At 44.1% G+C, this 23,584-nt stretch overlaps 1 protein-coding gene across 1 annotated transcript in view; it reads right to left on the bottom strand.

The window, feature by feature from the left end:
* LOC129714266 (cation channel sperm-associated auxiliary subunit gamma-like) overlaps nucleotides 1-23,584 on the bottom strand; it is a 76,810-nt gene that overhangs the window by 2,514 nt on the left and 50,712 nt on the right. Inside the window, exons 9-14 of the mRNA XM_055663815.1 lie at nucleotides 19,029-19,092; nucleotides 18,827-18,925; nucleotides 16,869-16,973; nucleotides 14,022-14,114; nucleotides 9,593-9,692; nucleotides 5,693-5,819 (exon numbers count right to left, since the gene is read on the bottom strand). Coding sequence (XP_055519790.1) covers nucleotides 5,693-5,819; nucleotides 9,593-9,692; nucleotides 14,022-14,114; nucleotides 16,869-16,973; nucleotides 18,827-18,925; nucleotides 19,029-19,092 — 588 coding nt within the window. The remainder of the gene's footprint in view (nucleotides 1-5,692; nucleotides 5,820-9,592; nucleotides 9,693-14,021; nucleotides 14,115-16,868; nucleotides 16,974-18,826; nucleotides 18,926-19,028; nucleotides 19,093-23,584) is intronic.

The following is a 23,584-nucleotide window of genomic DNA, read 5'->3' as shown; positions in this document are numbered from 1 at the left end:
AAGGAGTGAGAGGGCACAGTAGTGGTGTAGCAGGTGGGGAGATTGACTCAAATGTCAAGGATACATCAAACAATTTCGGGTGCCACAGTGTCCCAACGGTAGAGTTGCTGCCTTACAACACCACAGGCCTGGGTTCGATTCTGACCACGGGTGCTGTCTGTACGGAGTTTGTACATTCTCCCTGTGACCTGGATAAGGTTTCCCCAGATGCTCCGGTTTCCTCCCACACTACAAAGACGTACAGGTTTGTAGGCTAATTGGCTTGGTAACATTGTACATTGTCCCTAGTGTGTGTAGGATAGTGTCAGTGAGTGGGGATCGCTGGTGGGTGTAGGCTCAGTGGGCCTGTTTCGGGTTGTGTCTCTAAACTAAAGAGCTAAACTAAATTCCAGTGAGAGGAAGGGGCAGAGGCAGATTCGGGAGTATGGAAGGACTGGTAGACATAATTGAATTTGCGGTAATGCAAGGAGCCTCAGAGGTAACTCAGACGAGCTTAGAAACATGAATCAGCAAAGAGAATTATAATTTTATTGCAATCACAAAATGGATGGAAGATCGGGATCATGTATGGATAGAACATACAACATAGGAGGGTTGCTGCATAGGTCTCACAGTCAGCAGGAATTGAAGGAACAGATATGTAAGCAAATCACACAAAGACATATGTGCAATATAGTGTGGAATTTTAACTATTCACCATTGTAGTAGATCAGCTGACATCTAGAGCAGTGGATGCAATAGATGAGGTTGGAGGAGATACAGGTGAACCTCTGTCGCACCTGGAACGACTGCTTGGGTCCTTGAATGGAGTCAAGGGTGGAGGAAAAGCGACAAGTGTAGTATCACTAGGGGAATACTGAAAGGACTAGGCAGTGACTGCACCATTCCCAAAGTTTTCAAAGATAAGAGCTTGGTCTTGACAAATTCTATTTTGTATCATGTGTAGGTAATATTTAGAGTCGTTAGATGCCCAAAACGTCTCCCCCACGTTAGTATAGATCATTCCTTCTCTCCAGACGGATGTTGCCTGTTTCCCGATGTGAGTCTATGTGCTGCCCACATTTTCGGTCTTGGCATGGGGTATGTTCGGCACAGACACATGTGGCTGCCGAAGTGCCTGTACTCTTGGGTTTTGTGCTATACTCGTTCCGGGGGCCTGCCCTTCCAAATGTTCTATTCCCCCCACCGATACTTTCTCACTTTGCACAGTTTTATTTCTTAAGATGGGGTGGAAGATTACAACCTTCACGTGATCCACCGTTTCGACAAATGGAATCAACCTGGTGCGCACAAACAGAAGATCAAACAGAAGGACAAGTTGTCTTACAATTTTAGCTGTGCACGCCATACAGTAAGAAGAAGATTTCTTAAGATAGGGTTGAATACAGCTCTCTCCCTGATGGCACTATCTACATGACGCTAAAGCACGTTCCACTAACGTGTCCTTAGCACGCAAATTATGCAACCTTGTGGTCACGTTGAGCCGTGTCGGTTCCGCGAAGGTCGGGTGCGATTACATGCAAACGCACAGCCGTCTGGAGCGCATGACATCATTAGAAGATGGACACAAAGCTGGAGTAACTCAGCGGGACCGGCAGCATCTCTGGAGAGAAGCAATGGGTGACGTTTCATGTCGAGACCCTTCTTCAGTCTAACTCCTTTAAAAGTGAGTTCGCTCTTGTAAATCGAGATCATTTTAGAACCCCAATTTAGGAACAGGCCCTTAAATGTCTCATTATGCCCCTAATTTCCATACTACCTTGAGATCAGCGGGTACACAGAATCGTCGGGTTACTCTTCCTCAAAGTATTTGGACCCCAGAAATGAGAATACTTTGAAGCTAATACCGCTAAGGGCTTGAAGTTAAATGTTAGCTGTTAGCTGCCCAAGCGAAATATGAGGTGCTGTTCCTCCAATTTGCATTTGGCCTCACCCTGACAATGGAGGAGGCCCAGGACTGAAAGGTCAGTGTGGGAATGGGAAGGGGATCTATCTTTGGTTTAAAGCAGCATCTGCCGTTCCTTCCAACACTCAATTTATCTACCTGCATATATCTATGTACCTATTTAAAAGCATCTTAAATGCCACTCTCATACCTGTCTTCATCATCACCCCTGGCAGCATGTTCCAGGTGCTGTCATTAAATGTTTTAAAGGCTATTAGAAATTTGATCTGGAGAGAAAACAAAGCATATGACATGCATAGGCAACTGCATTTGAGTGAGTCCCTTGAGGCATATGAAGGGCGCAGGAGAGAAGATATGAAAGGAATCAGGAGGGAAAAATGGGCCATGAAATATCCTTGTGTAGCGGAATCTAGTGGTGGGGTGGGGAGGTCAGAATCCTCATCATTGGTCGGTTCCGTCACGTGACCGCGGGGTTTCGCTTGCGAGGTTGTGTTAGTCAGTCAGCGCTCCTCCTTGTAACCTGAGCTATTATTGTTAGTTCAGTCAGACACGCGAACTTCACAACTTTCGTTTTTATTCAGAGTAAAAATCGCTTTGCTCAACCTGTCTGGGCCTCGCTACATTGGTGACCCCGTTGATCCGAACGTCTTTCGGATTTCTTCTCGACACGAGCGCTGCCAAGAACCTCGACGGCCTGCCTGCTCAGCAGAACGCGGTTGCACTGAAACTGCCCGTTTTTTGTCAACCTCGCTACACTTGACAGATAAGATTAAGGAGAAACACAGGATATTCCACAAGTATATCAGAAGCACGAGGAAAAGAGAAATATTTGAGATGATAGGGAAAATCCGTGAGTGGAGTTAGAGGGTGTGGGTGAAGTATTAAATAGATACCTCTCATCTGTGTTGAAAGGAACTGCAGGATCCTGCCTTAAACCGAAGATAGATACAAAAGCTGGAGTAACTCAGCGGGCAGACTGCATCTCTGGAGAGAAGGAATGGGTGACATTTCAGATCGAGACCCTTCTTCAGATTGTCGTCGTCGTGGCTATCCCTCGAGATCGAGGATGATGGTCTACGTTCTGTTGTTTTTATGGACTCTCAGGTGGTTTATGAGTCCAATCCTGGCTTTGTAGCTCACAGAACGAAGACGCCTGCGTGTGTTTGTTTAACGTGTACGTGATGTTGCGCTCCAAGAAGCTCACGGTCCTTCACAAATGACTCAACTCATTCCAATGGCAAGGGAACCAAGATGATTGGTGCTGATAGATCAGTTGCCGACCTCATCCGCCTTCACCGCCGTTGAGTTCAAGATAACTTCATCCGCCTTCACCGCTGTTGAGTTTGTAATCCGTTTGAAACATATAAGATTGTTAAGGGCTTGGACACGCTAGAAGCAGGAAACATGTTCCCGATGTTGGGGGAGTCCAGAACCAGGGGCCACACAGTTTAAGAATAAGAAGTAAGCCATTTAGAACGGAGACGATGAAACACATTTTCTCACAGAGAGTGGCGAGTCTGTGGAATTTTCTGCCTCAGAGGGCAGTGGAGGCAGGTTCTATGGATGCTTTCAAGAGAGAGCTAAATAGGGCTCTTAAAAATAGCGGAGTCAGGGGACATGACGAGAAGGCAGGAATGAGGTACTGATTGTGAATGATCAGCCATGATCACATGGCTCGAAGGACCAAATGGCCTACTCCTGCACTTATTGTCTATTGTCTATTGAGTTCAAGATAGCTTCGTACGCCTGGTCCACCGTTGAGGTCTTGTAGGTTGGATCGTTCTTAGTCTGGATCCTCATCCTCCGCCTTACTACCATGGGGGTCCGTACCAGAAGCTGGTGCTTCCGACGGCATTGCTCTCAGAATCATGGGGACACGCGAGCCTCTTCACCACAACAAGGTCAATGATCCAAAATGAACCCTTCTTCAGATTGAGAGCCAGGGAAAAGGGAAAGGAGAGGTATGGACAATGAAATAGAGAGATATAGAACAAATGAAGGAAAGACGAATAAAAGTATTGATAATCAAGGAAACTGTTGGCTGTGGGCTAGGTGATAATGAGCTATATCTCTCAACTGTATTCACCAAGGAGAAGGATGTGGAAGATAGTGTGTTTACAGAATGATAATCTGGAGTGTGCAAGAATGAATAAAGTGGAGGTTTAGATGTCTTGAAATGCAAAAGGTTAGATAAATCCCAGGGATTGGTGAGTTCTATTTCAGGAGCTATGGGAAGGGGATAGCCCAGATGGAAATTTTCACATCTTCATTCGCCCCAGGCAAGGTATCAGAACATTGGAAGATAGCTAATGTTGTTCCGCTATTCAAGAAAGGTGGCAGCGATAAGCCAGATTGCTGAGTAGGATGTCAACGTTAGGGAGATTATTAAAGAGAATTCTCAGGCACAGCATGTATCTATGCTTGGAAAGGCAGAGCTGGTCAAGTGTAGGGTGGGAGAAGGAGATGAGGAGAAATTTCTTTATTCAGAGGGTGGTGAATCTGTGGAATTCATCGCCATGGACGGCTGAGGAGGCCATGTCAGTGGTTATTTTTAAAGGGAAGATTGGCGGAATCTTCATTAACAAAGGGCGTCAAAGGTTATGGGGAGAAGGCAGGAGAATGGAGTGGGAAAGATAGATCAGCCATGATTGAATAGTGGTGTAGACTGGCCTAGATGGGCCAAATGGGCCACCTGAGAGTCCTATGACATGAACATGAACTTATAAAAGAACGTAGAGTTCTTGGTTTATAAAGAGAAACAATTAAAACTAAAAAAAGCCACTTAGGATCAACCACACAACTCAGTTTCACAATTTCAAGAGATTCAAGATTCAAGATACATTTAATTGTCACATGTGCCAGATGGCACAGTGAAATGAAATTCCCATACAGCCATACAATAAAAATAAAGAACACAACACACTATAGAATTTAACATAAAACATCCCCACACAGCAGAATCAAAGTTTCCCACTGTGTGGGAAGGCACCAAAGTCAGTCTCTTCTTCCACTGTTCCTCATGGTCAGGGCCTCCCCAAGCCCTCCGCAGTTGCAGCTATGGGCGGCCCGATGTCCAGGACCGCTCGCCGGGGTGATACAAGTCCGACGTCGGGGCTGCGGGATGTCCTCAGCGGCGTGGACACCAGAGTCGGCCCCCTCCTACCGGAGTCGGCAGCTTCCAAAGTCCGTAGGCCGCGCCGGGTGGAGACTGCTGCTGGCGACCCTCTGCAAGGCGCCCCAGGACTCCACGATGTTGTTCAGCGCCGCCCGCGTTGGAAGCTCTCCGCACCAGAGCTCCACGATGTTGGAGCAGCGGCCCAACGCTCCGGAGCTCCAAACGGCGACCCAGGTAGGCATCGCCCGCTGTAGCAGCCCTGGTCTGTCCCCGGCAGGAAAGGCCGCTCCGATCCAGCTGGTAGGCCGCGAGGTGGGGGGCGAGGACGCGACTCGGAGATATAGTCGCGTCCCCACCAGGAAGAGACTGGGAGACGGTTTCCCCCTTACCCTGCCCCCCTCCCCCACATAGAAAAGTAAAAGTTTCCCCCTAAAACAGACTTTGGACTAACTGAAAATTAAAAAAAAGATAGAAATGACAGACAGGCTGTAGGTAGAGGCTGCTGCCAGTGCAGCTCCCCTAGAAATTTTACATCGATGCAAACATCTACGTCCGACCTGCGAGACCACGTGCTAACAGCAATCCAAAATTCACACAACTGACGACCTATAGTACATAAGAAGTTTGATCTATACAATTAAATGTTTAACCACTAGATATAAGATACATACATGAGCGAGTAGGCAGAATCATTGGGTCAATTGTTGCTGCTGCTTTAACTTTCCTTTGCATCCAACTTAAGTAGCAGCGATAGATAACATAAGAAATGAGGATAAACCACAATATGGACAATGTAACCTAAACAAAAATAAAGGTATGTTACTTAGTTAATCACTTAAAGCCACACAAATAAGAGGGAAGGGCATTGCTTAATTACTTAATTCCACGCCCATTTATTTCAGCATATTGTAAAAGCAATGAAATAACAAAGTTTGTGCAGAATTTGATTTTGCTTATGATCCCCATTCCCATCGAAATACATTCCGCCAGGCTGCAGCTGTGGACTGGGAACGCGGCTGGAGGCCTTTATCGAGGCGCCTTTATCAGTCTTAATGCACCACGGATCGCCGCGTAGAAGCCCGGGCAGGTCGGATGGATGGAGGAGCTGGGCCTCGCGGGTCGGCGGAGCGGCCAACAAAGCCCGCGGCTGGGGCCAGGGTCGGCATCACGGAGGCGTGAAGTGTGGCGTCGACAGTGGTGAAGCCTTGGCGGCGGCAGCGGTGAAGCCTCGCGACGATGAGGGCCTCGGCGGTGGTGAAGCCTCGCGGTCGATGAGGGCGTGGACAACCGTCGTGAGGGAGGGGGAGAGGGAGGGGAGGAACAATGGACAATTGGGGAGGGAGAACAAAGGACAATGGGGACGCGGTGTGGGGAACTGTTGGGGGGGGGGGCTGAAAACAAAAGGAGGAGCCAGCGTGCTTTGTCACTTTGTCAGCGCCATAGTTGGCTGCTATCTGTATACATTGGGTATACAAGCAAAGTCTCAGGTGACAATAAAGTATTTCATTCCCTGAAACCTCGATGCTGTTCAAACTTAGAAACTGGAACATAGAACGTTACAGCACAGGAGCCGGCCCTTCGGTCCACAGAGTACACACTAAACACGATGACAAGATAAACTAAATGGAACCAGGGGTCACACAGTTTAAGAATAAGGGGTCGGCCATTTAGGACTGAGATGAGGAAAAACTTGTTCACCCCGAGAGTTGTGAATCTGTGGAATTCTCTGCCACAGAAGGCAGTGGAGGCCAATTCACTGGATGTTTTCAAGAGAGAGTCAGATTTAGCTCTTAGGGCTAACGGAATCAAGGGGTGTGGGGAAAAAACAGGAACGGGGTACTGATTTTGGCCATGATCATATTGAATGGCGGTGCTGGCTTGAAGGGCCGAATGGCCTACTCCTGCACCTATTTTCAATGTTTTTATTTTATTTTATTTTATTCTTTATTTCGAACAGAATAAAAGAATAAAAAGCAAATGTGAAACAGCATACAAAAAACAAAACGAGAATATTTATAAAGTGTCATAAACAATATCTATAAATAAATTAAATCGTATGTGTCCGAAAAGGAGCAGGAAGAAGCCAAAGCTTATTAATTCCCACCTCTTATTCAACTGCTTATAATTATCTTATACAAATTTAGCAGCTCTATGTACACCATATGTACACCAGCAGCTATATGAGTGTTGGGGATAGATAGAAGGTTCATTACTATGGGGTGGTGGGGGGGGGAGGGGGGCAAGGAATCCTTGCCACAAAAATAGGCATGGAGGCGGAGGCAGAGTCAGCAGACTAAGAGCACAACATCACAACAGGCCTGGAACTTGTTGAGGCCTGGTGCAAAAGTGAGTCCACTGCTTAGGACAAACCGCTCAGCGTTAGAGTAAGGAAGTTCGGTGGGGGTGGCGAATAAATGGCTGGAGTTGGAGCAAGGTCTTGTAAACATCTATAAATATTATTTAAAAATCTAAATTTACAGGCGGCAAGAGATTTAAAAAATCTTGATAAGATTTTAAAGAATATTAAGTTATTTGTCTATCTGAAATTTTTTTTAAATTACCCTACCTCAATCTGAGGCCCTTGCACCTGTTCCTTTTGACACGGTCAAAGGAGAATTTTCCTTGTATTTCCCCGCATGGCACAGAATTTTCAGATGAGTGAGAAATGGAAGTTTAGACAATAGACAATAGACACTAGGTGCAGGAGTAGGCCCTTCCAGCCAGCACTGCCATTCAATGTGATCATGGCTCATCATCCCCAATCAGTAACCCGTTCCTGCCTTCTCCCCACATCCCCTGACTCCGCTGATAGACAATAAACAATAGGTGCAGGAGTAGGCCGTTCGGTTCTTCGAGCCAGCACCACCAGGTTAACACATTCAGCCAAATTCTTTCCTGCCAAGCTGAACACTATTAAGAATCCGCATAGGATACCTTGCTGCCAAGCAGCGACCTTTTAGTTTACTTTGGTTTAGAGATACAGCGCAGAAAGAGCCTCTTAGACCCGCCAGATCTGTGCCGATCAGTGATCCCCACACAACACTATCCTACACACTAGGGACAATTTTACAATCTTTACCAAGCCAATTAACTTATGTCTTTGGAGAGTGGGAGGAAACCAGAGCACCTGGAGAAAACCCACGCAGGTCACGGGGGGATGTATAAACCCCGTAAAGACAGCACCCGTAGTCAGGATCGAACCCGGTCTCTGGCGCTTACAGTAGATCTAGAATGATGTTCATGAATAATCTTGTGCAGAAATCTCAAATCTGCCAATACACAAAGAATGATGGCAGACACAAATTGTTTCATTGTTATTCCCGGATAAAATCTCAAATCATTTTACTACAATGTCTTTACTTGTGTCTTTTTGAAGGCCATTCTAGGATTTAAGAGCTGAATTGAGCATAACCACTGAACAATGCAGTTACAGTAATCTACAGTTATTATAGACAACAGTCAGATATCGCATATACACTTCTGCCTCACCTGTCAAAAATATTACCAGCCTACACGAAGAAAGGATTTGTGAGGATAAAGTTGGTTAGAAATTTAGGGCTTATGGAAAGTGATCAACCTAAAACCTGGGGCGGCACACTAGTGCAGCGGTAATGTTGCTGCCTTACAGCGCTGGAGACCCAGGTTCGATCCTGACCACGGGTGCTGTTTATACGGATTTTGTACATTCTTCCTGTGACCGCGTGGGTTTTCTCCAGGTGCTCTGGTTTCCTCCCACGTTCCAATGATGTACAGTTTGGAGGATAATTGGCTTCGGTAAAATTGTAAATTGTCCCTAGTGTGTCGGATAGTGCCAGTGTATGAGGTGATCGCTGGTCGGTGCTGCCAAAAGTCCTTTTAACACGCTGAATTTCTAAATTCTAAAGTCTTAAATTCGCAAACTAATACTGTTTCCACAGAAGGTTAAGGGGGGACCTGATAGAGGTCTTTAAAATGATGAGAGGGATAGACAGAGTTGATGTGGACTACCTTTTCCCTTTGAGAATAGGGAAGATTCAAACAAGAGGACATGACTTCAGAATTAAGGGACAGAAGTTTAGGGGTAATATGAGGGGGAACTTCTTTACTCAGAGAGTGGTAGCGGTGTGGAATGAGCTTCCAGTGGAAGTGGTGGAGGCAGGTTCATTGGTATCATTTAAAAATAAAATGGATAGGCATATGGATGAGAAGGGAATGGAGGGTTATGGTATGAATGCAGGCAGGTGGGACTAAGGGGAAAAAAAAATTTGTTCGGCACGGACTTGTAGGGCCGATATGGCCTGTTTCCGTGCTGTAATTGTTATATGGTTATATGATTCCTTTATCTATCTCTTTCCACATATAATGCATGGCCTGCTCAGCATATTTTGTATTTTCTGTTTTATTTCACTGTTTTATTAATATCTTGTACATTTTCACATATGAAATTTGAGTTAGAAGCCAAACAGAAAAAGCTGAGCATCAGCGCATCAGGCAGCTTCTCTGCAGAATAGGAATAGGTGATGTTTCGGGTCGAGACCCTTCTTTGAGTTAGTTTAAATGAATAGCCAACCAATACCATTTCTGCTACTTACCAGCATAAAGAGAAGTCCTCGATGAGGGTTGAGAGGTAAACCATGCAAATGTATTATAAACTCCAGTCTGTAGTCACAGTATGTACTTGTATCAATCCCCCTGCAATCACATTACAACCAGTTTGAATTTGCAACAGGTTTTCAGGTGTTGCACGTTGATGATTGGTAAAGGGCATGTCCCACTTGGCCGTCATTTGCGCCTCATTTACGCGTCATATGTAAAATAGTTTGACGCGTTGTGACATACGGGTAGCGTGTGGGTAGCGCTGGACGGGCGCATGGAGAGGCGTGGAGGAGTGTGGAGTTGCGCGCGGTATCGCGAGGCATTCCAGGACTTCGTGCTGCACGGAATCCTCGCGCGCCACCTGCGTGACATATCGCGTACGCACGCTGACGCATTAGCGTCGCACTCTGCGTCCCGACGTCTCACGGGTATCGCGTGGTAACGCATGGTGCCATCACCGTGCGTAACCATGCTTCGCCACGCGCCGCTGGTTATTTTAATGATGCCACGTGCACCAGAAGGCATGATGACGCATGATTTGCGCGCGACATCGCACGTAACGACGTGTCGACCTATTTTACATATGACGCGTAAATGAGGTGCAAATGACGGCCAAGTGGGACAGGCCCTTAACTCATGCAAATATTATGCATTGAAAGACAAATTATATCTCAAAATGTTCCAAGCCCTTTGCTAGAACCACCAGCAGAGAATATTAGCAATCAGTACCAACTAGTCAACTCATTCTAACAATTAAAAGTAAAATAAGATTATGGATACCAAATACAACAATAATGATCATATTTGAAACATCCATGATAGACACAAAATGTCGGAGTAACTCAGCGGGACAGGCAGCATCTCTGGAGAGAAGGAATGGGAGTATGTTTCAGATCGAGACCCTTCTTCAGACTGAGAGTCAGGGAGAGGGAAACGAGATATGGAAGGCTACAACGAGCATATAAGGTGTGAAAAAGACAGATCAAAGCAGATGATGTTCAAGGGAATGTAGAATGGTTCATTGTTGGCTTAGAGGAAGGTGACAATGTGGCACACAAACAGTAACATTAATCAGGAGGACAGAGAAATTAGCAGGAGAACTTGGGTAGGGGAGGACACAATATGTGTAGGAAAAAACTGTAGATGCTGGTTTAAACCGAAGATAGATAATGTTGGAGTAACTCAGCGGGTCAGGGCAACATCTCTGGAGAGAAGGGTAGGGAAGTAGAGAGAGAAACATCCAATACAGGGCAGCTTTCATTGTAGAAAATAAATCAGTCAAAATGAGTTATTTAACAAATTGAATAACAAGAATGAAAGGAGAAAACACTGATGGAATGGCAGATCTGACACGTCAAGTCAAGTCAAGTCAAGTTTATTTGTCACATACACATACGAGATGTGCAGTGAAATGAAAGTGGCAATGCTCGCGGACTTTTGTGCAAAAGACAAACAACCAAACAAATTATAAATACAATCATAACACACATATTCTTTTACATAATAAATAATGGAAGGAAAAACGTTCAGTAGAGTTAGTCTCTGGTGAGATAGGCGTTTACAGTCCAAATGGCCTCTGGGAAGAAACTCCTTCTCAATCTCTCCGTTCTCACCGCATGGCAACGGAGGCGTTTGCCTGACCGTGGCAGCTGGAACAGTCCGTTGCAGGGGTGGAAGGGGTCTCCCATGATTTGATTTGCTCTGGAGTTGCACCTCCTGTTGTATAGTTCCTGCAGGGGGGCGAGTGAAGTTCCCATAGTGCGTTTGGCCGAACGCACTACTCTCTGCAGAGCCTTCTTGTTCTTGGCAGAGCAATTCCCAAACCAGATGGTAATATTTCCGGACAAGATGCTTTCCACCGCCGCTGCGTAGAAGCACTGGAGGATCCTCGGAGACACTCTGAATTTCCTCAATTGCCTGAGGTGGTAAAGGCGCTGCCTTGCCTTACTCACGAGTGCTGAGGCGTGTGATGCCCATGTCATATCCTCGGAGATGTGGACTCCCAGATATTTAAAACAAGAGCTTGAGGCAATCAGAGAAACATTTCCAAGTTTTCAGATTAATTAGCGACAGTGTGTAAATAGTTGAGATGAAGGCAGCTGAGAAAATTAGTTCAAAGAATCTTATAGAGAAAAACACTCTCTAGGGTATAAGATACTGACAGGTGATGAAGATAGTTTTCACCATTAAGGTGATTAACTTTGCACAATCATATATAAAACACAATTATATTAATAAAGACAGGCACAAAATGCTGGAGTAACTCAGTGGGACAGGCAGCATCTTTGGAGAGAAGGAATGGGTGACGTTTTAGGTCGAGACCCTTCTTCAGACTTTGAAAACATTCTTTCCTTACACAATTATATAATTACTCTGAGTTGGAAGGAACTGCAGATGCTGGGTTACACCCGAGGATATACACAAAATGCTGGAGTAACTAAACGGGTCAGGCAGCATCTCTAGAGAAAAGTAATAGGTGACGTTTCAAGTCGAGACCCTTCTTCAGACTGAAGGTGGGTCTTGACCTGAAACGTCACCGATTCCTTTTCTCCAGAGAGCCTGGTTACAGGGCTTGGAGCAAATAGTCTATATCAATGTGTTATAGTATCAAAACTTGCAGATGCTGGAGAATCGAAGGTTACACAAACTGAATATGGAAAAACTCCTTTTGTTTGTTTTCTCAGCCTGATGAAAAATGTCTATCCTACATATCCACAGACCATAGTATGAAATTGCGTTTGTACCTGGATTTCTATCTGCCTCTTCCCAGTAACTCAAGCACAAATTTTGTTGTTTACCTTCGTAGAATGAACTTTTGTCCAGATTTATCTTAATTTACATGCATATTCCTTTATCCGTTCCTATAATATTGGCATCTGTGATACAGATGCCTTCTGCTTTGATAGCCTCTGCACCCAACAAACTCCAGTAACTGCTTTAGCATCCCCAACCATTTCTGTGGAAACCACTCTTTCCACAACTCCTTGCTTCACGCATCCATTCTCTTCCAAACGATCCCCTTGGCAGGCACTTCCCCCTGTGCCTTCAAAAGATGTAGCGCCTGTCCCTATACTTCCTTCCTCACTCACATCCATACAGGGACCCCAGCAGACATTCCAGAGAAGACAAGAGCTTCACAGGGTCTTGGTGAGACCACACCTTGGAGTATTGCGTACAGTTTTGGTCTCCAAATCTGATTAAAGACATTCTTGCCATCCCTTGGTACAGAGCACTTCACCCTGTGCCTTCAGGACTTTCAGATTGTATATTGTATTGTGTATAGTATACTTATTCCTCATTTTCCTGATACTCACATACCCAGAGCAGACATTCCAGAGAAAACAAGTTGCTTCACAGGGTCATTTGGTGCAGTAAAACACCTGGAAATATTGCGTACATATTTGGTCTCCAAATTAACAACTCTGATACTAAACATCAACATTCTTGCCGATAGAGGGAGTACAGAGAAGGTGCACCAGACTGATTGGTGCGCGATACTTTGGCAATACTTTGGCAGGGGGCAAAGTCCGTATGAAGAAAGACTGGATAGACTCGGCTTGTACATGCTAGAATTTAGAAGATTGAGGGGGCATTTTATAGAAACTTACAAAATTCTTAAGGGGTTGGACAGGCTAGATGCAGGAAGATTGTTCCCAATGTTGGGGAAGTCTAGAACAAGGGGTCACAATTTAAGGATAAAGGGGAAATCTTTTAGGATCGAGATGAGAAAAACATTTTTCACACAGAGAGTGGTGAATCTCTGGAATTCTCTGCCACAGAAGGTAGTTGAGGCCAGTTCATTGGCTATATTTTAGAGGGAGTTAGATGTGGCCCTTGTGGCTAAAGGAATCAGGGGGTATGGAGAGAAGGCAGGTACAGGATACTGAGTTGGATGATCAGCCATGATCATATTGAATGGTGGTTCAGGCTCGAAGGTCCGAATGTCCTACTCCTGCACCTATTTTCTATATTTCTATGTTTCACACACACTTCCTCTAAACTCATCTACTGCATTTGGTGCTACCGATGTGGCTCCTTTCATCTCAGCAAGACCAGGTGACAATTTCACCGAACATCTGCTTAATTCCTCCAAGGCCAACTGCATCCATCTCCTGTTTAACTCCACATTTTAACTCCCTTTCCCATACTGACCTTTCTGTCCTTGGCCTCCTTCATTGCCAGAGTGAAGCCATACGCAAACTGGAAGAACATTATGTAATTTTCCACTTGGATAGCTTACAACCCAATAGTATGAATATTGATGTCTCCAATTTTAGGCAACCAACCAACTACAAGTTACTCCAGCAATGTGTCATCTACCAGTAAAATCGCCTTTGTCAAAACATCACCTTAATTGATCAGCTGAAAAGTATCAGTTCTTGAACAGTATGCCATTTCATCTGAAAGTAATTCTTAATTTCTCACCTATTAGATACCTCAATGACAAAAAAATATTCTGGCCCTTTAAGTCCTTGTGCTGATACATCATTGCAGGGCGAATTCTTTTGGCAAATCCACCTAGACCAAAAATATATCACAAAGCTCAACAAGGTTAATTTTATATACGATCACATTTACACTTGGTTCTAGAGTCAAGAGAGTCAAGAGAGTTTATTGTCATGTGTCCCAGATAAGGGCTTGTACCACTTTCACGACCTAATTCACGACCTCTGCAGAGTTTGGCCTTGACTCATACTCGCAGCATGGTTATCACAAGGTCGTAGGAGGTGGTAGGTAGGTCGTAGCGGGCCGTGATGCTAGTCGTAGGTACTCGTGGCATCAAGTAGGTCGGGGCGTTTTTTCTCGCCTGATGAAAAATGTCCACGAGTAAAAAAGGTTGTGAATTAGGTCGTGAAAGTGGGACAGGCCATATAGGACAATGAAATTCTTGCTTGCTGCAGCACAGCAGAGTATTGTAAGCATAAATACAGAACAGTTCAGTGTGTCTATATAGCATAGACCTTATATACACACATAAATAAACAAAGTGCATTAGGCTGTTATAGTTCAGAGTTTGTTTGATGTAGTGTTTAATACCCTGAAGGCTGTGAGGAACCCACAGCCATCTCCTTTCACTAGAATATGATTCCTTCAAGTTTCTGCTACCTCGATTACCAGTTGGCCTATTGATAATGTTGATGGTCCCTTTGATGATATTAGGTTAGGTTTGTCCATTGGAAATGGAAAAATGACTGCAGAATGAACCATCTTAATTGCATTAGATGGTGGAGACAAAGAAATGGGAAGCATGATCGTCCAAGAGCTCTGCCATGCTCATTAGATAAAATGTACATAATACTTGTTTGTATAGTTCCCGACTTTTGATTTATATGAGAGCCTATATATAAAGACGTAATATGCTTGCCATGAATCATACCAACCATGATAGATGGAAAAACATGAACATTCAAGAGTCTCACCTGAGGGAACTATAGAAAATGGACAGGTTGTGATAACAATCAGTTGTGGTGGTTCACCCCCTCCCTACCTCACCCCCCTCGGCACTTAATGGGCTGGTTCGGGGGCGGGGCCCAGCTACGAGTATAAGAGCAGGGGCTCTCAGTGGCAGTCGGAGCAGCACTGAAGCAGAGAGTAGTGTGTTGTACTAATTAATGCCTTTACAGAATTCATCTGGCTCCTCGCCTTCATCCCGGGCATTCCACACAACCGCTACACAGTGTATAATATCGATACAAATATTTTGTATATGAAAGAGGACATTTCTTCAGATAATATTCATGCATTGGAGAATGGGAAATGGACAGAATTCTTTAGAAGTTTCCCCAGTTTATATATGAAAGAGAAAATGTTTAAGTTAAAAAATACATCATGGAAACAGGCCCTTCTTTTCACGAAGTCGGCAGCAACCATCGATCACCCATTTGTGCTAGCTCTATGTAATCCCACTTTCTCATCCACTCCTTACGCAGGGACAATTGTTACATTGGCCCATTAACCTACAAACCTGCACGTTTTGGGGTGTGGGAGGAAACCAGAGCACCTGGAGAAAATCCACACGGTCACAGGGAGAACATGCAAACACCACACAGACAGCACCCGAGGTCAGGATCAAACCCAGGTCTCTGATGCTGTTAAGCAGCAACTCTACCCGCTGCACCAGGTGCCCAGTAAGTTCTTTCTCAGTTGTAGGACATTCCGATAAGTCCTACTTACCCTGTTATTTTCCTTTGGAGATACATTGCGGAAACAGGCCCTTCAGCCCACTGAGTCCATGCCAACCAGCAATCACCCCGTTCACCAATACCATTCTACACACTTGAGACAATTTATAATTTAACCGAAGGCAATTAACTTCCCCCCGCCTGCATAACGGGCTGGTGAAGGAAGCGATGTCGCCTTGACAAGGAACTTGACAGTCGCCGGCAGTCGCCTGAAAAATCGCCTAAGTGGGACAGGCCCCTTAAGTGGACAAATATAAAATGTAGGAGAATCAGTTGATGTTCAAGTCAAGAGTATTTTATTGTTATATGTCCCAAATAGAACAATGATATTCTTACTTGCAGCGGCACAACAGAATATATAAACATAGTACACTGTAAACAATATAATTAACGAGAAGAATGAAGTTTGGTATAGGTGTATATATACACATACTCACATATATATATCTAAACAGATCATAGTGGAAGTGGTGTCGTCAGGTTCGTTGGTATCATTTAAAAATAAATTGGATAGGCATATGGATGAGAAGGGAATGGAGGGTTATGGTATGAGTGCAGGCAGGTGGGACTAAGGGAAAAAAGTTGTTCGGCACGGACTTGTAAGGCCGAGATGGCCTGTTTCCGTGCTGTAATTGTTATATGGTTATATGGTTATATATATCTGTATATCTTACACAAATATATTTGTGTGTGTGTATGTGTGTATATATCATATATATATTTATGTGTGTGTGTGTATATATTTCTATATATATATATATATATATCGTATATATATGTGTGTAGCTGTGCATATACATATATATTTGTTAGTTTTTTTACGTGTACATGTGTGTACATGTGTGTGTGTGTATGTGTGTATATATCATATATATATTTGTGTGTGTGTATATATTTCTATATATATATATATATATATCGTATATATATGTGTGTAGCTGTGTATATACATATATATTTGTTTGTTAGTTTTTTTACGTGTACATGTGTGTACGCATGTGTGTGTGTGTGTATACACAAATAATAGTGCAATATTAACAATAACAGTCTCTGTAGTTCAGAGGTTGCACTTGCCACTAGCCTCACTCACCGAATTCCAAAGACATCACTTCGGAAAATAAGGAAGCCTTGGTTTGTATAATATTCAACACCTGGTTTATCTTCTGCAGTTATCCATATTGATGTGTAACTTTTCCTGAAGAAGTATAAAAGGGATTAATCTTGTCCACACACATCATACAGGTTCATGAAGAACTTTTTATTCCGTGTGGGTGTGGGGTATCTTGTTTATCTGATTACAATTGGGTGGCACGGCAGAGCAGCGGTAGAGTTGCTGCCTTACAGCGCTTGCAGCGCCGGAGGCCCGGGTCCGATCCCGACTACGGGTGCTGCCTGTACGGAGTTTGTACCTTCTCCCCGTGATCTGTGTGGGTTTTCTCCAAGATCTTTAGTTTCCTCACAGGTACAGGTATGTACGTTAATTGGCTCGGTGTATGTGTAAATTATCTCTAGTGGGTGTAGGATCGTGTTAATGTGCAGGGACCACTGGTCAGAGCGGATTCGGTGGGCTGAAGGGCCTGTTTCCGTGCTGTACCTCTAAACTAAACTAAATTGCAGGAGTGTACATGTTTTAATGGGGAAATAAGGGGATCTTATAGAAACTTACAAAATTCTTAAGGGGTTGGACAGGCTAGATGCAGGAAGATTGTTCCCGATGTTGGGGAAGTCCAGGACAAGGGGTCACAGTTTAAAGATAAAGGGGAAATCCTTTAGGACCGAGATGAGAAAAACATTTTTCACACAGAGAGTGGTGAATCTCTGGAACTCTCTGCCACAGAAGGCAGTTGAGGCCAGTTCATTGGCTATATTTAAGAGGGAGTTAGATGTGGCCCCTGTGGCTAAAGGGATCAGGGGAGTATTGAGAGAAGACAGGTACAGGATAGTTAGTTGGATGATCAGCCATGATCATATTGAATGGCGGCTCAGGCTGGAAGGGCCGAATGGCCTACTCCTGCACCTATTTTCTATGTTTCTGTGTTTCTATATTTAAGGAAATGATGTATGTATATATTGGAAATGTTCTTATATATAGTACTAGACTAAGTGGGACCCGTCGGGTCCCATGTTCACACGGGAGGGCTCCATCTTGCACTGGTCCCCCAATGCAATATTCCACCTCTCCACCAATTCCAATTCCACACGGGGGGGAGGGGGGGGTGGGGGGCTGAAGGGACTGGAGGGACTGGTTTCCAGGGGGCTGGTATGGATATTGTTGACCAAATGGATTCTTGGGGTGACAGCTCAGTCACTCAAGCCTGATGTGCTGGCAGCTCACTCACGGCTGGTGGGCTAGCAGTTGACTCACAGCTATTCCTTGAAATTCCATTTCAACCAGGGTGCAAGGCCACCAAATTCAAGTGCGGTTTCATGCCACTTTAAGCAGGGTGCAGGACCACCAAACGCTAGTGCGGTTTCATGCCACTTCATGCAGGGTGCAAGGCCACCGCCAACAACCATTTGCAGTACAGAATTTCAAAGCAACCCCCACCAACAACCATTTGCAGTGCAGCATTTTAAAGCAACCACCACCATCAACAACCATTTGCAGTGCAGCATTTCAAAGCAACCACCACCGCCAACAACCATTTACAGCGCAGCATTTCAAAACAACCACATTTTCATTTTCAAACCACATTAAGGGCACTCAGTTAAGTAGACATGTGTTCAGTGTTATTCACAGCTCAGTGAGACGTGACCCTCTTGCTTCCTCCATCTTGCAGAGACTGACTGAGGCACAGCACTTCTGGGTTTATAGTCCCTCCCCCTTCCCACCAGCAGGGGCAGCAGAGAGAATCTCAACATTTTTTAAACATGAATAACTCTTTTATTTTTCATCGATAGGAAAAATCCTCTTGCCCTGTGCAGAGGAGGGGGACTCTGAGTAAGATGGCCACAGCCGTAAGTGGCAGCATTTTTTCTAAAATCATGAAACAGAAAAACAGGAAGTGGGCAAGATCAGACTTTTAGTAATATAGATAGTATTAGTACCTGTAATTCACTGAGTTATACATCAGAATTTCCTGTTGAGTGAAGTATTCAATGTTGGTTTTTTTATATGGTCCACCTCCAATTACTTTAAACGTATATCTAGGAAATTAAAGCACACGTATGTTTTTCATGTCATTTTTTTGTTAAAGGTTTTTGTGCTTAAAACAAAGGTTATTCGATCACAATTTATTTTTACACCTACCTGCCAAGAAATCGATCAGAGTCCCCAGTTACCATATCTTGAATTAAAAAGAAGGGGTAAAATACTGCGAAGAAAATGTGCAAATATGGTTTTTACAAAGATATCGGGAATAAAACCTTTAGCTTCATGAAACAAAGAGTCATAGTCGTACAGCACAGAAACAGGCCCTTCAGCCCAACTTGCCCATGCCCACTAAGCTGACCCATCCATACGAGTCCCACCAGCCCACATTTAGCCCATATCCCTCTAAACCTTTCCTGTTCAAATGTGTTTTAAATGTTATTATATTACCTGCCGCAATGACCTCCTCTGGCTACTCGTTCCGTACCACCACCACCTGTGTGAAAACATTGCCCTCAGATTCCTATTAAATTATTCTCCTCCCATGTTAAATTTATGTTCTTGATTCCCCTACTCTAGATAAAACACTCTGTGCATCTAATCTATCGATTCTCCTCATGACCTTATACACCTCTGATCCTCCTTCACTCCAAGGAATAAAGCCGTAGCCTGCCCAACCTCTCCCTGTAGCTCAGGCCCTCAAATCCTGGCAACATCCTCGTAAATCTTCTCTGCACTCTATCCAGCTCAACAAAAACTTTCATATAGCAGGGTGACCAATACCGAATGTGGCCCCATCAATGTAATATACATATGGACGGCCAATGGTACCAAGTGGTAAAGCCAAAGTATTTCTACTCCAGAGGGTGGACCAAAATGGTGGAGAAACTCAGCGGGTGAGGCAGCATCTGTGGAAAGAATAGGTGACATTACAGGTGGTCTACCAACGCAAAATGTCATCTATTCCATCTCTCCATAGATGCTGCCTCACCTGCTGAGTTTCTCCAGCATTTTTGTCTACCTTCGATTTTTCCAGCATCTGCAGTTCTTTCTTAAACATTTCGTCTACTTCAGAAGTACTACTTTTAAGTTACGTCAATCACTGGAATGTTTAAGAAAGAACTGCAGATGCTGGAAAAATCGAAGGTAGACAAAAATGCTGGAGAAACTCAGCGAAACTAAGGGTCTCGACCCAAAATGTCATCTATTCCTTCGCTCCATAGATGCTGCCTCACCCGCTGAGTTTCTCCTGCATTTTTGTCTACCCTAAATCACTGGAATGGTTGAATCGTGCTGCAGGCTGCAAATTAGCTCATTCAATATGTTTCTATTTGTTTTATATATTCGGGTTTGCTGGTTAAAAAAAGTTTTTTTCCTTTGACCACCAGGGGGCGCCGGGGAGATGGCCAGCCCTGCCAGCAGTCTGTTCATTTTTCATCTTTTTGTTATTTTTAGCGTCTGTTAAGGGTTTGTTTTAATGTTCTTCCGTTTGTTTTAAGTGGGGGGAGGAGGGGGATCGGAGAAACCCTTTTTTCAGGTTCCTACCTTCCCGGAGATGTGATCAATTTTCGGATCCCATTCTCCGGGCTCTGCAGCCTACCATCGATGGAGGTGGAAGCCTCCTCGGACTGTCGTGAGCCCCACCGCGGGACACAGACTTAACATCGGAGCTGATCCCTTGCCTGGGATCGCTCCCACCACGGACTGCGGACTTACCATCAAGGGCTCGTAGTCTCGGGAGAGGCAAGTCGGGAGCTCCAACGTCGCGGAAGATTCGACCAGCCCCGACGTGAGGTTGGATCGCCCGGCGCAGGGGAGCTGACATCCCCCCCGATGCGGGAGCTGATCGCCTCGACGCGGAGGGCCCGAACACCGCCGGCTACGGGAGTCAAGATCGTCCCGTCAACGGGGGCTCGAGGCCCACGACCGAGGAAGAACAAAAGGAAGGACTTGAACTTTATTTCGTCTTCCATCACAATGAGGAATGTGTAGGAGTCACTGTGGTGGATGTTCATGTTAAAATGTGTTTTTGAGTGATCTGTTGCTTTTAATTGTATGACTGACCTGGCCAGTGAAATTCCTCGTATGTTGCAAAACATACTTGGCGAATAAAGTGTGATTCTGATTCTGATTAAGTTTGTCATTGTGATTTGCATTGTCACAATAAAGGATATTCTGGATATAAACTGTGCTTGTGTTACGAGTAAATCTCCTTTGGTATTGTGCACAATGAGTTATAGATTATTCCATTGCAAAGCTGGTGACAAATAGGGAATTGTGGATGGATACCATTGGCAGTGAAACAATGCGAAAAGTAAACAAAAGATCAGTCTGAGTTCAGTGGTCGTAAATTTAGTTTATAGGTAACGGACGTATGTGCTTGTATAAAAAATAGTAAGATTAAACGAGAACTTACCAGTTTGAAGTTTGATCTGTATTTTATGAGGAGTTACGATGAGGGATTTCGTGAAGAAGCCCGCTTCCACGCATGCGTGTCATTCTTCAAAGCAGCGGTGTGAGGTCACAGGAACCTATAATGATCTAAGATAGTAAGATTATCAAAGAGATACCAGTTTTTGATATGATCATAAGAGGGTGGGAGCGGAGGGCACGAAATCCCTCATCGTAACTCCTCATAAAATACAGATCAAACTTCAAACTGGTAAGTTCTCGTTTAATCTTACTATTTTACTTCGGAGTCACGTGAGTGACTTCGTGAAGATTTCAAAGCTCTGTGACCTCATGCCGTGGAACGAGTCCATGCTTCACAACTGCCTTGGGTATTGGGAGAGAGCATCATTAGTAATTTTAAAACACAATTATACAAAGAGTTGTGTGGTATAACGAAAAAATATAACATTTTTTTAAAATTTGAGAATCATAACGCTGTAACCTTTCGGGCAAATTATTTTGTTGAACATAAAATGTTTTCTTAATACAATGATGGCTCCAAAAAATAACTGGTTTATTATAAAACCTGTGGAAAAACCCTTTTTGAAATGACCCTCCTGCCATTCTGAGGATTTGGTCTATGGGTACCTGTACAATTTTGCTGCGGATGTTGCTGCAGTCCTGGTGGAATGAGAGTTAAAACATTAGTGTCTATTCCTGCCATTTTTAGGACCTATTTGAGCCACCTTGATATAGTTTGAGTCGTGACCCTATCATGCAGTTTCTTGTAAGAGATAAACAACTCCATACTCTGACCTCGAATGTTCTGAGTATATTCTATGTATAGTTGGATGTGTCTTGCTATACACAGTCGTTTGCCATATGGGTGTACCATAAAATCAAACCCTAGACCGGAGGAAACCCGATCTGTTTTATTTTATTAAATCCTGTATGAAACACCAGTTTCTCGGTGAGATGATCAGGGAGTCCAGGCTCAGTTTGCTTAATGGCTGCACTTGTTGTGCAGTAAATAACACCATGAGCATAACCATCTTCCTGGTCTGTTACTGAGGTGACAACGCTGTTATGAACTACAAGCTCCTCAGCATGTTGAGAAACGACACCCACGTCCCAGATTTCGGAGTACCTGGTTTGCTTACCAGGGGTGCGTTCCCACCGCGTGCCGCTCCGTTCCTTGTGATAGGTAATTGGAGAGTGCACTTGTGGCACTATTGATGGCACTGTAGCTCCATCGATTATCCTAATGGAGGCTTGTTAAAATTCCAATACGGCCAGAATGTTCTTGGCCTTTTGGTCGAGGTTGTTGTCCAAGCAGTATATGACCCATTTCTTGATGTGTCCAAGGTACTGCTTCCGTGTTGACAGTCTTAGTGCAGATGAGATGAGATTCATCGTCCTGTCTGACCGCCCAATGCCGTGTAGTGGGTCTTTAAGACTCTACAATTCAATAAATCCATAGTCTTATGGCATGGATGACTGCCCCCAGTCACTGGATAAATCAATAATTTTTGGCTATGTTCATTAGGGAACATGGTTCTAACACCATCCCCTGTATGACCGAATACCATGATTTAGAAGGTCAGTCGGAACTCTGAGAATTCCAGATGCCGAGTGTAGTTGAATTATCCCTAGTACCCCATTGATGGGTCCGAACGGGGGAAACATCACCCTATGGCTTATTTACATAACAATGCCAAGCTGGTTTTAGAATTTTAGTACATAATATTGGGCTAATGATTGCCCCTTTTGTAAGCTCTATATTGCCAAAGTTCCTCTTTTGAGTCAATGCCTGCCATATAGAAACCCGCAACTGACACCAAGTCTTTATCAATAATAAGAGCATCCATCTTAAAATGAATATCTAGAACAAATGTGTTTAGGGTTAAAATCAATGATAATCCTGCAACCCTACTCTATATTATTTTTAATAAATATGTTTGATACAATTCTAATGTTCCATGAAAAGTATGCTTAATCCCACCTTTTGTGTACAATTTTTTGTAGCACCATGTGGGTTTTAGATTGTTTGGTTTATGTAAGGACAAAATGCCATTCAGGTGTATGTTGTACTGTGGTTATTGGGATGAGTAAACCCTATCAGATAACCCTGAATACTGCTGAGATTATATGAATCTGTAGTGATTATATACCATACATAACTGTAGTGTTGCAACCTCCCCTACCATCGTAGGTCCCTATTTTAACAGAAGAAAACCCCACCCACCTACCTCCATGGTACCGGTGGTTGTGTTATTTCCTTGGTTTTTTGAAAATAAGGTTCTGGTTTGATATTTCTTGTTCGG

The sequence above is a fragment of the Leucoraja erinacea genome, chromosome 38 (genome assembly GCF_028641065.1).
Source record: "Leucoraja erinacea ecotype New England chromosome 38, Leri_hhj_1, whole genome shotgun sequence".
NCBI lineage: Eukaryota > Metazoa > Chordata > Chondrichthyes > Rajiformes > Rajidae > Leucoraja > Leucoraja erinaceus.
The sequence above is the reverse complement of the archived record's forward strand: the minus strand, read 5'-3'. Positions and strand labels throughout refer to the sequence as shown.